The sequence below is a fragment of the Anguilla rostrata genome, chromosome 4, assembly GCF_018555375.3.
Source record: "Anguilla rostrata isolate EN2019 chromosome 4, ASM1855537v3, whole genome shotgun sequence".
Lineage (NCBI taxonomy): Eukaryota > Metazoa > Chordata > Actinopteri > Anguilliformes > Anguillidae > Anguilla > Anguilla rostrata.
In genome coordinates this window covers 14,675,876-14,690,125 of record NC_057936.1, presented here as the reverse complement: position 1 = coordinate 14,690,125, position 14,250 = coordinate 14,675,876, and the positions used below count along the sequence as shown (strand labels likewise).

Genomic DNA, 14,250 nt, shown 5'->3' with positions numbered 1-14,250 from the left:
TGTGATATTTCATACAAGCTTTTTTATTCATCTTTATTAATGGTTCCTGTATTCTTTGTGTATTTTCCCATGTAATCACTCATTTGTTATCATTTACCCATAATAATACCCCTGAAAAGATACCAATAAAATAGAATCTAGAACAGCTAGTTACACCGCTACAATAGATCTCATTTGGCAACTCTTCAATAATGCACAACAAAAACCTTTTTGCTGTTTTGATGGATCTTTAATTGGACACATACTTTTAAAATATGTAAAAACCAATGCACACAACACATTTGGTCACAGGTGATATGCAGTGACATGCTCAGGCAAAAATGATGCTTATCACTTTACTTCCTGCCTCTGGAGCTTGCAGAGCTCCAGATCACCTTAGCATCCCTCTCCACCACCAGGATTCCATCATCCCCTAGATAGATGTGGCACGTGTTGCAGCCGGGTGCATAAGAGCTAGTGTGCCACATGGGATCGTCGTTCTTCTTGTACATGACAAAATTGCAGTCTTCCTGCATACATAAACGGTGGGCTTCGGAAGAGGCCGTATCGGATGACCAAATGGGCTTCCAGCCATAAATGACAAAGTTGCCATCCTCCTGTGGAGATAGATTGTTTGAGGTATAGAACATACTTACAGCAGTGTAAACCACAGTTTACCACTGACATGTCCTCTCGTTATTTTTCAAAAGCTTTTATGCCAAACCATATCAACCTAAACACATTTATATTTAAATCATGTCATGTTCCAAATCACTCTCATAAATATGCACCAAAAGTACAGAATTTCAGATTGAACTTTGGACTACAATATAATATATCAAAATATATTTTACTAGAAATATTTGAGACTGAGAAAACATATCAGTAGAAATACTGTATATACAGGGTAATTCAGGGGCAAAGGTGAACTTGGAAGACGTTTACTTTGAGGTAAAGATATGTTGTTTAACAATATAGAAATGTTCTGTGTTTCAACCTTTTATAAAGCTGCAATGTACATGTGGTCACTATTCCAAAATTCATATAGCTAGGGATATTGCTGGACAACGAGTAAAAACATGGTTCAAAAACATCGTACAGGATGGGTGCATTTATTAATTTATTAAACGATGCATTTAACTTTAATGCGCAAAAATGTTTCTATTATCAGACCTGCCAACCTTTGGAAAATATTTTGAGTACCACAAGTCAGTGTAATGCTTAATTCTGGCACAGCAATACTGTTTGGCTATCTTACTATCGGGAAACATCTTCCTTGTGGTCCGGCATGGTCTGCAGCAGCTAACGGCAAGTTGTGTTCTAAAATGAATGTATTGAAAAGGGTTTCTGCCCGAATTGGTCTCAAATTGCGTGCTTGTAGGAAGAATGAGTTAATTCTAGGGACTGAATCTGTAACAGCCATAATTTTAAAATGTTTTTCCCCTCCACATGGCGTTCGAGTCTGCAAGAGACACACACACACACAAGCCTTTCTTCATAATTCTAGTTTTGACTGTTGAAGTGATCAGGCAAAATTGTATAATTTGACCTGATTCTAAAATTTCACTTGCACTGCACTGGGCTATATTATGATATACTTGCAATTCGAAAGTTTGAGTAGCCTACACCTGCTTAAAACCATTTTTTTCATGATTAATATTTAATTATATGATGTGCGCGCTTATACAAACTGATAACCAAGTGAATTGCATTCAATTATTTAATAAAAACGGAAATAATTTATTTTGTATATTATGTTTTTATTTTCAAGTATTTACAGAAACTTATGTTGCGATGTAAAATACTCAATTATGAATAAAACCAAGTTTCTGTTCATGATTTCCATTTTTATTTAATTAATTAAATAATTGAATCAGCTTATATAGGCACACATCATATAGGCCTAATGAAAAAAAATTTACTCAATTGAAAAATTATCTAGGAATGCAGGCCTCTGTAACTAGAGGTTTGGCTAAATTATTACCTGAAGCTCATTGGTGGTTAATGTAAAAATAATAATTGCACAATGTGCAAAATGCATGGTGCGGAAGTTTTGAGGGGCGGAGGCACGGCCATTGCTCCTGATATTTTGCAAGGAACTTCTAGGGGGCATGGACTCGCTTCTTTTTAGTAGGTCTGCTGCTCTCTCTCCTTGTCATTATCCTAAAGCCGCGTTTCCACCAAAAGTACCCAGAACTTTTAGTCCCAGGAACTACTTATCGAGAGCCGCATTTCCACCGCAGGAACTTTACCCCGGAACTAAGAACCTTTTGAGGAACTCAGTGCGTTTCGACCGCAGGAACTAGGGTCTAAATTTATTTCCGGGGACTTTATTTTCCCCCCAAAAAGTTCCTGCTCGGGGGGGTAGTACTTTCCAAAAGTACCGGAACCTTTGGGGTGGGGCGCAAGCGCTGAAAATTTCTGATTGGTCGACTACTTGAAGTGTTTTATTTCAACCGCCACGTTTAAAAATATGCAGCCGCAAACCGATTTATTTTCATAATAACTTCAAATCAAACTTGTATGTTATGCGGCGCAGTAGCCTAGTTTTGTCTGCCAACGTCTTGGAATTATAACGTATGCTCTTCTGTTCTTTTTAGGGGTCCAAGCAGCGAAGCTGGTGGAACCCTATTGTATTTAGCCGCATTTCCACCGCAGGAACCATACCCCGGAACTAGGAACCTTTGGAGGAACTCAGTGCGTTTCCACCGCAGGAACTAGGGTCTAAATTTAGTTCTGGGGGCTTTGTTTTACCCCCCAAAAGGTTCCTGCTCGGGGGGTAGTACTTTCCGAAAGTACAGGAACCTTTTGGGGGGAGCTTGCAGCGCTGAACATTTCTGATTGGTCGAGTACTCACGGGATTTTTTTGTGTCTATATTTTCAGGCGCCATGTTTGAAAATATGCAGGCGCAAACCAATTTATTTTCATAATAACTTCAAATCAAACTTGTATGTTATGCGGCGCAGTAGCCTACTTTTGGTTATAGCCTGCCAACGTCTTGGAATTATAACGTGTGCTCTTCTGTTCTTTTCTTGCTTTAGTATTCGTTTTATAAAATGCTAAGCATTCGTGCTGGGACAGCACATTACGTACTAAAACATTCAAACGGATTAATTCGGTTGCTGAATATTTTCTTCCGGATTTTCTTAGCCCGTTGTAATTGACTCAAAACGTTTGATACAGTTATGTGAGGTATGCGGTAGTTCTGCGTAATTCACATTGGTGATACAGTAAAAGCAAACTGGAAATCACCTTCCGCACTTTTTGTCAGGGTAAAATAACAGGTTAATTCTAGTAATCGTACCTTTAGCTTTTTCTGACTGCCGTAATTTTACTCTGCCATTCTTCAATTCCATAAAAAGACCAGGAAGACTATGGACTAATTTATGGTGCATGGTTCGCATCTGGAGGGCACACTTCGCTGCTCGGCTAGCAGTAACTTCGAAGGAAAACAAACGGTGGCTGTACCACTACTAATTTAAATTTTCACGCAAGTCCGAGTTTTCGTTCTATTCTTGTCATTTTGCGATTAGCCTATATGGAATTGATGATGAGAAAGTAATCAAACAGCAAATTGTTTACAACGTGTGCATGTTTTCTGCTGTTGTTGCCAGTTAGCCTATATTGGAAATGTGAATGCATTCTGTCGCTTCGGATGTCAAGACATGAAAGCGAATGTTCGCATAAAAACATAATGAATGTGTTTGAGAGGATATATAAAACAGTTACAATCTGACTATTGGCCTGTTATATCCTATTTGTTGCATAACGGTCCAAGTTCAACTACCAACGACAGTTTTGCTTGACAGCGGTAAAATATGCCCAAACGGCTGCAGAAGAATATTTCAATTCCATGTGATTAAATCGATAAAAATCAATAAATACAAAAGTAACCATATATAGTCATTGTTGGTAACCCGTTGTATATAAGTGGAATAAACCCCTCCGGGCTGTCCCGGTTATTAGAAAATAATGTAGGCTACTTCGGTGGTAGTATGGGGTTACAGAAAAATCATATGACAGATGGACCGACGACAACGCCGCTTTTTCATACGTTGGTGGGCTAATTTGCCTAATCTTCGCGGGACTTTAGACCGCGGTGGAAACGCAGACAACCATGGGCTGAAGGAACCTTTTAGTTCCTGGTAAAGTAGTTCCTGGGACTGAAAGTTCCGGGTAATTTTGGTGGAAACGCGGCTTAAGAGTCGGGGAGGGGTTACAGAACCACAAGCACAAGGTCGTAGCATCTGGTTCAATCCAAGGAATGTAGTTTAAATACCGAATAAATGTACGACATTGTTTTGTATTGAGTGATTGTTTTCTGTAACTACATTACAATATAGCCTATTTTTTGTTGTTTCGTAGTTTCAACTGGCATTTCGTACCTGCGTATTTTGACCGAGAAATGCGTAGTTGGTACACAAAATGCGTACAGGTTGGCAGGTCTGTATTATGCAGAGATTATGGGTGGACAATTGATATTTACAAATTCCTGTCTAAGGCTGTACTGAACAATACATTTGCTATAATAATACATTTTGCAATTCAATAATAAATTAATTTGTTGCTACTTCAAGTGTTAATTTGTGAATCTGTTACTCTAGATATCCACAACCACTGGAGGCACCATAGTCCACTGTAGGAGCCTATACCTCTCTTTAGCCGCGTTTCCACCGCAGGAACTATACCCCGGAACTAGGAACCTTTTGAGGAACTCGGTGCGTTTCCACCGCAGGAACTAGGGTCTAAATTTAGTTCTGGGGGCTTTGTTTTACCCCCCAAAACTTTCCTGCTCGGGGGGTAGTACTTTCCGAAAGTACAGGAACCTTTTGGGTGGAGCTTGCAGCGCTGAACATTTCTGATTGGTCGAGTACTCGTAGCATTTGTGTTGTATTTATTTTCCGCCATTACCCGCCATGTTTGAAAATATGCAGCGGCAAACCAATTTATTTTCATAATAACTTCAAATCAAACTTGTATGTTATGCGGCGCAGTAGCCTACTTTTGGTTATAGCCTGTCAACGTCTTGGAATTATAACGTGTGCTCTTCTGTTCTTTTCTTGCTTTAGTATTCGTTTTATAAAATGCTAAGCATTCGTGCTGGGACAGCATATTACGTAGGCTACCAAAACATTCAAACGGATTAATTCGGTTGCTGAATATTTTCTTCCGGATTTTCTTTGTTAGCCCGTTGTAATTGACTCAAACGTTTGATACAGTTATGTGAGGTATGCGGTAGTTCTGCATAATTAACATTGGTGATACAGTACAAGCAAACTGGAAATCACCTTCCGCACTTTTTATCCGGGAAAAATAACAGGTTAATTCTAGTAATCTTCCCTTTAGCTTTTTCAGACTGCCGTAATTTTACTCAATTTTACTGCCATTTTTCAATTCCACGAAAAGACCAGGAAGACTATGGACTCATTTATGGTGCATGGTTCGCATCTGGAGGGCACACTTCGCTGCTCGGCTAGCAGTAACTTCGAAGGAAAGCAAACGGTGGCTGTACCACTACTAATTTACATTTTCACGCAAGTCCGAGTTTTCGTTCTATTCTTGTCATTTTGCGATTAGCCTATATGGAATTGACGACGAGAAAGTAATAAAACAGCAAATTGTTTACAACGTGTGCATGTTTTCTGCTGTTAATGAATGTGTTTGAGAGGATATATGAAAATCAATAAATACAAAAGTAACCATATATAGTCATTGTTGGTAACCCGTTGTATATAAGTGGAATAAACCCCTTCGGGCTGTCCCGGTTATTAGAAAATAATGTAGGCTACTTCGGTGGTAGTATGGCGTTACAGAAGAAATCATATGACAGATGGACCGACGACAACGTCAGTGGGCTAATTTGCCTAATCTTCGCGGTACTTTAGACCCCGGTGGAAACGCAGACAACCATTGGCTGAAGGAACCTTTTAGTTCCTGGTAAAGTAGTTCCTGGGACTGAAAGTTCCGGGTAATTTTGGTGGAAACGCGGCTTTTCACTTTCTTTAGCCGCGTTTCCACCAAAATTACCCGGAACTTTCAGTCCCAGGAACTACGTTACCAGGAACTAAAAGGTTCCTTCAGCCAATGGTTGTCTGCGTTTCCACCGGGGTCTAAAGTACCGCGAAGATTAGGCAAATTAGCCCACTGACGTTGTCGTCGGTCCATCTGTCATATGATTTCTTCTGTAACCCCATATTACCACCGAAGTAGCCTACATTATTTTCTAATAACCGGGACAGCCCGGAGGGGTTTATTCCACTTATATACAACGGTTACCAACAATGACTATATATGGTTACTTTTGTATTTATTGATTTTCATATATCCTCTCAAACAAATTCATTAACAGCAGAAAACATGCACACGTTGTAAACAATTGCTGTTTTATTACTTTCTCGTCGTCAATTCCATATAGGCTAATCGCAAAATGACAAGAATAGAACGAAAACTCGGACTTGCGTGAAAATGTAAATTAGTAGTGGTACAGCCACCGTTTGCTTTCCTTCGAAGTTACTGCTAGCCGAGCAGCGAAGTGTGCCCTCCAGATGCGAACCATGCACCATAAATGAGTCCATAGTCTTCCTGGTCTTTTCGTGGAATTGAAAAATGGCAGTAAAATTGAGTAAAATTACGGCAGTCTGAAAAAGCTAAAGGGAAGATTACTAGAATTAACCTGTTATTTTACCCGGATAAAAAGTGCGGAAGGTGATTTCCAGTTTGCTTGTACTGTATCACCAATGTTAATTATGCAGAACTACCGCATACCTCACATAACTGTATCAAACGTTTTGAGTCAATTACAACGGGCTAACAAAGAAAATCCGGAAGAAAATATTCAGCAACCGAATTAATCCGTTTGAATGTTTTGGTAGCCTACGTAATATGCTGTCCCAGCACGAATGCTTAGCATTTTATAAAACGAATACTAAAGCAAGAAAAGAACAGAAGAGCACACGTTATAATTCCAAGACGTTGACAGGCTATAACCAAAAGTAGGCTACTGCGCCGCATAACATACAAGTTTGATTTGTTATTATGAAAATAAATTGGTTTGCCGCTGCATATTTTCAAACATGGCGGGTAATGGCGGAAAATAAATACAACACAAATGCTACGAGTACTCGACCAATCAGAAATGTTCAGCGCTGCAAGCTCCACCCAAAAGGTTCCTGTACTTTCGGAAAGTACTACCCCCCGAGCAGGAACGTTTTGGGGGGTAAAACAAAGCCCCCAGAACTAAATTTAGACCCTAGTTCCTGCGGTGGAAACGCACTGAGTTCCTCAAAAGGTTCCTAGTTCCGGGGTATAGTTCCTGCGGTGGAAACGCGGCTTTTGTTCTCTTTTTACAGACCTACCTGGAACACAGCTTTGAACTCTCGATTATTAGAGATTAAATAATCTCCCTTGCGGAGTTCCTGATTCATGGATAAGGAGTTTCTGCTCATAGCTCTGAAAAGACAGAATTGTGGGGTTTCCCCGCATGATTTTTCATTGTTGTTTGATTGTACTAATGCATAAAGTATAGTCGATATTAAAAAAGAGAACTAAAGATACTGTAACTACTATAATTGTACATTATCCTCAAATGATTTTCCTAGACAATGAAGATGCAGAATGCTTCTACAATAAATAAAAAATATCTACTAGGTTGAATTATTTGTCAAAGAGATATTATATTAGCTGACAGTATTTCAAAGATAAAACAGAGGGCTGAAGAGATCAGAAGCATTAGGGGTGATACTCACAAATTGCTGAATATGTTCTTCCGGATTTTCTTTGTTAGCCCGTTGTAATTGACTCAAAACGTTTGATACAGTTATGTGAGGTATGCGGTAGTTCTGCGTAATTCACATTGGTGATACAGTAAAAACAAACTGGAAATCACGTTCCGCACTTTTTGTCAGGGTAAAATAACAGGTTAACTCTAGTAATCATCCCTTTAGCTTTTTCAGACTGCCGTAATTTTACTCTGCCATTCTTCAATTCCACAAAAAGACCAGGAAGACTATGGACTAATTTATGGTGCATGGTTTGCATCTGGAGGGCACACTTCGCTGCTCGGCTAGCAGTAACTTCGAAGGAAAGCAAACGGTGGCTGTACCACTGCTAATTTAAATTTTCACATAAGTCCGAGTTTTCGTTTATGGTTTTTAAAAATGGCGGTTGAAATAAAACACTGCAAGTAGTCGACCAATCAGAAATTTTCAGCGCTTGCGCCCCACCCCAAAGGTTCCGGTACTTTTGGAAAGTATAAAGTCCCCGGAACTTAATTTAGACCCTAGTTCCTGCGGTCGAAACGCACTGAGTTCCTCAAAAGGTTCCTAGTTCCGGGGTAAAGTTCCTGCGGTGGAAACGCGGCTATTATTACTTTCTAACTGCAAGGCTGGTCGGGTGACTGGCTGAAATAGGAATTATTTGCTATGTTAGCAGTATGTAGTCAAACACCTTTGCAATGGTCACTTTGCTCCAACAGACCGTGCGCGATTCAAAGTTAGAAGAGGGAGTCTCCGTAGCTTTTGAATTACAGAAGCTAAATTAGGCTACTCCATCAGTTATTCACACCGTAGCCGTCTCGTAACGAGGCTAATCACATCGTATGCGAGCTACTACGGCTAACTATACAAATTTATCTCATTAGGATATACCCCTTGAAATGCATCCTCTCGTAAAGTTACCGAACATGTTTTAACATTTTATATGTTAACATTACAGTCACATTTTTTGTGCTTGATTACTCCACGCTTGCCATTTTACCTCAGCAATGCAGCGTTACGTCTCGGTGGATAATAAAGTACCGCTGCGTATCAGTGGATGTTGAGTGAGTAAGAGTCGGGGAGGGGTTACAGAACCACAAGCACAAGGTCGTAGCATCTGGTTCATCCAAGGAATATAGATTAAATACCGAATAAATGTACGACATTGTTTTGTATTGAGTGATTGTTTTCTGTAACTACATTACAATATATTACAGAATGCTTCTACAATAAATAAAAAATATCTACTAGGTTGAATTATTTGTCAAAGAGATATTATATTAGCTGACAGTATTTCAAAGATAAAACAGAGGGCTGAAGAGATCAGAAGCATTAGGGGTGATACTCACAAATTGTGGATGGTGCAGAAGGAGGAGACTGGGAACAAGGGATACCCAGCACCAGCTTATAAATAAATGCCGAGTCACATCCACCCTTTTTGTAACGCGGTTTACTTGGCGCCTCCTCCACGTCCCAAAATAAAAACAAAACCGAAAGTTAGAGAACAGTTTCTCGCCAGTAGATAAAAAAACACCAGAGTAATCTGGAATTCCCCAAATCACCCTGTGTCTGGCTTCCTTCCTTTCATTACATTACATTACAGGCATTTAGCATCTTATCCAGAGCGACTTACACCCTAACTTTTACATAGCATTTTACATTGTATCCATTTATACAGCTGGATATATACTGAAGCAATTTCGGTCAAGTACCTTGCTCAAGGGTACAACGGCAGTGTCCTACCCAGGAATCTAACCTGCGACCTTTCGGTTACAAGCCCAGTTCTTTACCCACTGTGCTACACTCCGTCCTTTCGGTTGAGAACAATGAACAGTGAATTCCAAACATTATTCCCCACACTTACAATCTGCTATAACGTTCACTGTCTTTTAGCCTGGAACCAGTGGAATTCTCTAGTGTATTTTTGATAAAATTTTCATTCTAAATTAGCTGCATTGAAGAAACATTTAGAAAGTTGACAGATTTTTACTGTGCATATCAGCATCATTTTCAGTTATCATATAACCTGGCTCCACATTAGCATTGCGCTATAAATAATATTTACATTAACAAGTTACTTTAACCCTCCTATTATGTTTGGGGTCAATTTGACCATTTGACCCCATTCAATGTTTACTGTCTCTAAAAATATGGTTGCCATACTTTTTTCAGCTAGATATTTCATGGCTTTTCCTAACTTTATGGGGAAAACATGGTAAACATGAAATTAACTGAAAAAATTATTTTCAATTTCCTGTACACATTTTGTATGCATCGGTGTTGTTGGGGTCATTTTGACCCCAAACTCTATTGTTATATAAAACCATAATTTTGATCTTGTTTTTGTTGTGTTGGCTGAGGGCACTTTCACATTAATTTGTGTGTGTGTGTGTGTGAGAGAGAGAGAGCATACAAGTCAAAAGGTGAAGCAACAGCAAGCCTTTGGAATGCTGACACTGGCAGGGCAATTTTTCCAGCCACAATGTCTCTGGAGACATTTCATGTTTTCTCCCACATTATAAGCTTTGATGACAGGGAAACAAGGCAGGGTCGACAGGAGCGTGACAAACTTGCACCTATCTCGTCTGAATGAAGAATTGATACCCACGGGTACCTAGTTGAGCTGTTATGTTCATTTTTTATCAAAACTCAATTCTGGTCATTAATTTACTTTTGATTGGTGTTTCTTCATTATTGAATAACTGTCATATGTGACTTATTGATGTTTTTAAGTGTTCTCTGAACCTAAACATTTGAAATGTTTGACATTTTTCATATTTTTTCCTGGGGTCAAATTGACCCCGAACATAAAATGTTACACTTGATAAAAGGTGTTTCTTTCCAGATGTTATTTTTCTTTTTTAATGAGCACTTAATACCAACATAAAGCCCTGCAAACACCAAAACATATTGTTTTCCATTTTAGGTCAATGAATGAGATTGTACAGTCATTTGCATATTTTGCAATAGTCATAGAAAATCAATTCTTGATGTACAAGGGGAGGATGGGGGGAGTCATGTTTTATTTACTGGGGTATTAAGATGGTCAGTAGAAAGGCCTAAAGTAGCTGAGAGAGAAACTTTGGTAACACGGTTACAATTATTTTCTGCAGGTTTATATTGCTGGGGGTCAAATTGACCCCAAACAAAAGTTGTTAATTTGAACATAATAGAAGAATTAAAACAAGCATTACTTTTGTAATGGTTAATAACTGATCACCAAATGGGAACTATATTTGTGCACATATCCTGCAGTTAAAATTGTTGATCTATAACCGGGTATTCCATTTGTTGAACAATATAATTCTATGGCCCAGTAAAAATATTTTAACTGCTTGTTGCCCAGATTATGCATTGCCATCTGCTAAACAAGGAAGCTCTTTTACCATTGGGTGGTGATGTTAAAGTTCCAAGCTGATTTAGCAGTTGTTTCAGTGGATATACTGTGGCTTCACATGACAATAATCAGGTTAATCAGGTATATCCCTCTATTTAACCCTCAACAGGAGACCAGTGCATTGGACATAGGAACAAGGACACACTTTAGTGCGAGAGAGCACTGCTAAATTAGACCGCATTAAAAAACTGAAATAGGATGCTGGAGTTACAGTTCCACTAAAAATCCACAAGGAAATGGGGAGGAGACTTAAATCCAAGCACTCTGAAGCTCAAAAACTGAGGTGACAGTGCCACCTGCCTCCCAAAAAGGCCATCTGCAAAGAAAAATGTTGGTTTTCATTCAAAAATTAAATACATTAAGAATCTTTAAATGGCAATCATGTCTTATTTATATACAGGGCCAAATTACAATGCTGTTCTGCATTTACAACCTCATTTAAGTTGCTTAAAATGTTGTTTATGTTTGGCATGCTTGTCCTTACGGTCAGGGTTTTGACAGGTTGGACCCAAGTGCAGAGTAAAGAGAGACTCAAAAGGTAAATGAAACAAAGACTTTACAAAAAAAACAAAAAAAACAAACGGGAACAAACAAAAGGCCACGAGGAGCAATAACAAATGAAAACTCAAAAAAACCAGGAAACATGTAAATGAACTCAAAACACTCAAAGGGTAGCAGACAAAGGGAACAGAAACAGGGCAGAACACAGGCAGGTTCAAAAGCAGGCAGGAACACAGTCAGAAACAAAAAATGATACGTACAAGTCAGGAACAAACACAAGGAGCCAGCACCCAAGTCAAGCAGACAAAGAACTTAAATAGACTAAAAACCAACAAGACACAGGAGGGCACAATTAACAATCAAACCAGGACAGGGTGGGAACAACGAGACACAATCAGAAACAATAATAAAATAATTGAAAGCAATAATACAATTAACAGGGGAACGAGCAGGACACAAAACAGAAGTGCTGTCATCTGGCGGCCCAACAAGGAAAAACAGAGACAGAAACAGAACCATGACACTTACACTGTTCATTTACTCATTTAAGTTGCTTCAAATGTTGTTTATGTTTGGCATGTATGTCCTTACACTGTCCATTTACTACCATTTCCTTACAAACTTAAATACATATTAAGACCAAGAGCAGAGCATGCAACTGCCTATATGAATTGCAGTGAGAAAAGATAAATAAATTATTATGAATTGATTTTAGAGGAATTTTCAGTCAGGGGAAGAACAGTAAGATAAACACGAGCAATAAATTCATATTTACTGTTTTTTAAGCTAGATGTTTACTGCAGCAAAATCTTTACCATGGAATGCACTTAGTAATCATACTCTTTACGTCACTGGGCGACTGCTATGGTGGTGAAAAGTTAGTAAGCGGCTTGTTAACTTTCCCATAAATTAGCTAGTTTACTTGTCATCAGAGGGACAAATGTTGATGTTGACAAAGCACTTCTTCCTTCAATAACTTTAGACAAAGACATTGCTTTTACATAAAACGTATGAATATTTCCATATAAGAGTATAATAAGAAGCAGCATACAACCTTATGGCTCCAGCCAGCGCATGGGGTGTGGCAAGTTGTCGCACTGGAAAAATGGTATCTTCATCATGGGTTTTGATGTGCCTGAGCCGTTTGGTAATTTTGTAACTCAGTGTGCGCCAAAGTGGGAGGGGAGCCACTGCTGGTGGTGTGTTAGTCAATATCATACAGTGGAGGGGCAATTTGGGTGCCGCTCATCTGAATTTTCGGGTCAGTACAGTCTTCCATTTGCACCCTACTGTGTACGCATGCTCAGACCATGTCTATGGCGGAATCTTTAGCACATCATACCGTGGATTGCTAATTTTGGGGCTTTCACATGCAACGCGTTCATGATCATAGCCTATTTAAAAGCCAATCAATGGGTTTTGTGGATCTATGCTTTCCAATTTGACTTTGATATAAATCTCACAAGCAGGGAAAATGCTTACTTTGCATTGATTGTTCATTATCTCTTTTCGTTTTTATAAATTTAATTTCTGTATTTATTTATATTTTTAACACCCATGTCACCCAAGTGAAAATGTATTTGCCACCTTAAACTTAATAACTGGTTGGACTGCCATGTTTGACCACTGGAGGGCTCTATCCCATCTGAAGAAGGGTGTGTTTGCTCAGCAAGTTTCAATTTTGTCAGTGGGAGGTTGTAGAAGCTGTGTCATGGAAGTTGAGCCTAGACAGTGTCCCAGCTTGTTGACTTGGTTATCAGTAGACAAAAAGAGTCTGATGATTACAAACATTTGTAAACAGAGTTTGACTATTAATGCAATATTTTGCAAAAGTATCTCTTTTTGGAATAAATGTAATATGTAATACACGTAATATCAACTTAAAACAGAAATGCAGAAATAATTAGCAAGCAATTATCATTACAAATTCATACAGTATATGTATTAGTTCATACCAACACAAATGAGCAGTCTAATGTATCTAACTGTTGGAAATTTTATAGTCAGCATGAACATGCATGGCTTTATCCAGTATTTTCCTATGTATAATGATAATATCTGTGTAAAGAAAAACATTTTTTTTGGCTTGTATTCCCTATTTCAAATTACTGATGGTTACAGAATGCCAGAGTGTACGTGGTAATGGTAAATGGACTGCATTTGTATAGCGCTTTTATCCAAAGCGCTTTACAATTGATGCCTCTCATTCACCCATTCACACACACACGTGAAACGGTGAAAGGCTGCCATGCAAGGTACCAATCAGTGTCCACCAACATAGGACAAAAAGTACCTATTATTTATGATATAATTTCATTTATACATACATTTGCTCAGAGAAAGAGCTTTATTATTAACAAAGTATTATTTTATTTCCGAAAGAGTCCCTGTTTTCTATACCTTACCTACGAAGTAGTTTTCTATAGTGTCCTTCTTTCTCTCTTCCGCATGAAAGAGGTCAGGAATGAGGAATGGGATCTCCCCTGAAATGTTTATTAATCCCCTAAAAAATAGCACATCACTCAATAGTACTACCCTTATGCAAGGAGTGTGCACAAAGCATTGAAAAAAGGAATGCCCATATTTTTGATGCCTTGATTTCTGGATAATAAAATCAT

General features: G+C 38.7%; 1 protein-coding gene across 1 annotated transcript; it reads right to left on the bottom strand.

Moving 5' to 3' along the window:
• Positions 1 to 207: 207 nt before the first annotated feature.
• Positions 208 to 11,908, bottom strand: LOC135252600 (B-type lectin plumieribetin-like). Its single transcript, XM_064330868.1, has 5 exons — positions 11,893 to 11,908; positions 11,121 to 11,447; positions 9,084 to 9,198; positions 7,336 to 7,429; positions 208 to 596 (listed from the first exon to the last, which is right to left on the bottom strand). Exons 4-5 carry the CDS (start codon positions 7,423 to 7,425, stop codon positions 336 to 338), a joined length of 351 nt encoding a protein of 116 aa, XP_064186938.1. The 5' UTR covers positions 7,426 to 7,429; positions 9,084 to 9,198; positions 11,121 to 11,447; positions 11,893 to 11,908; the 3' UTR covers positions 208 to 335.
• Positions 11,909 to 14,250: the final 2,342 nt, after the last annotated feature.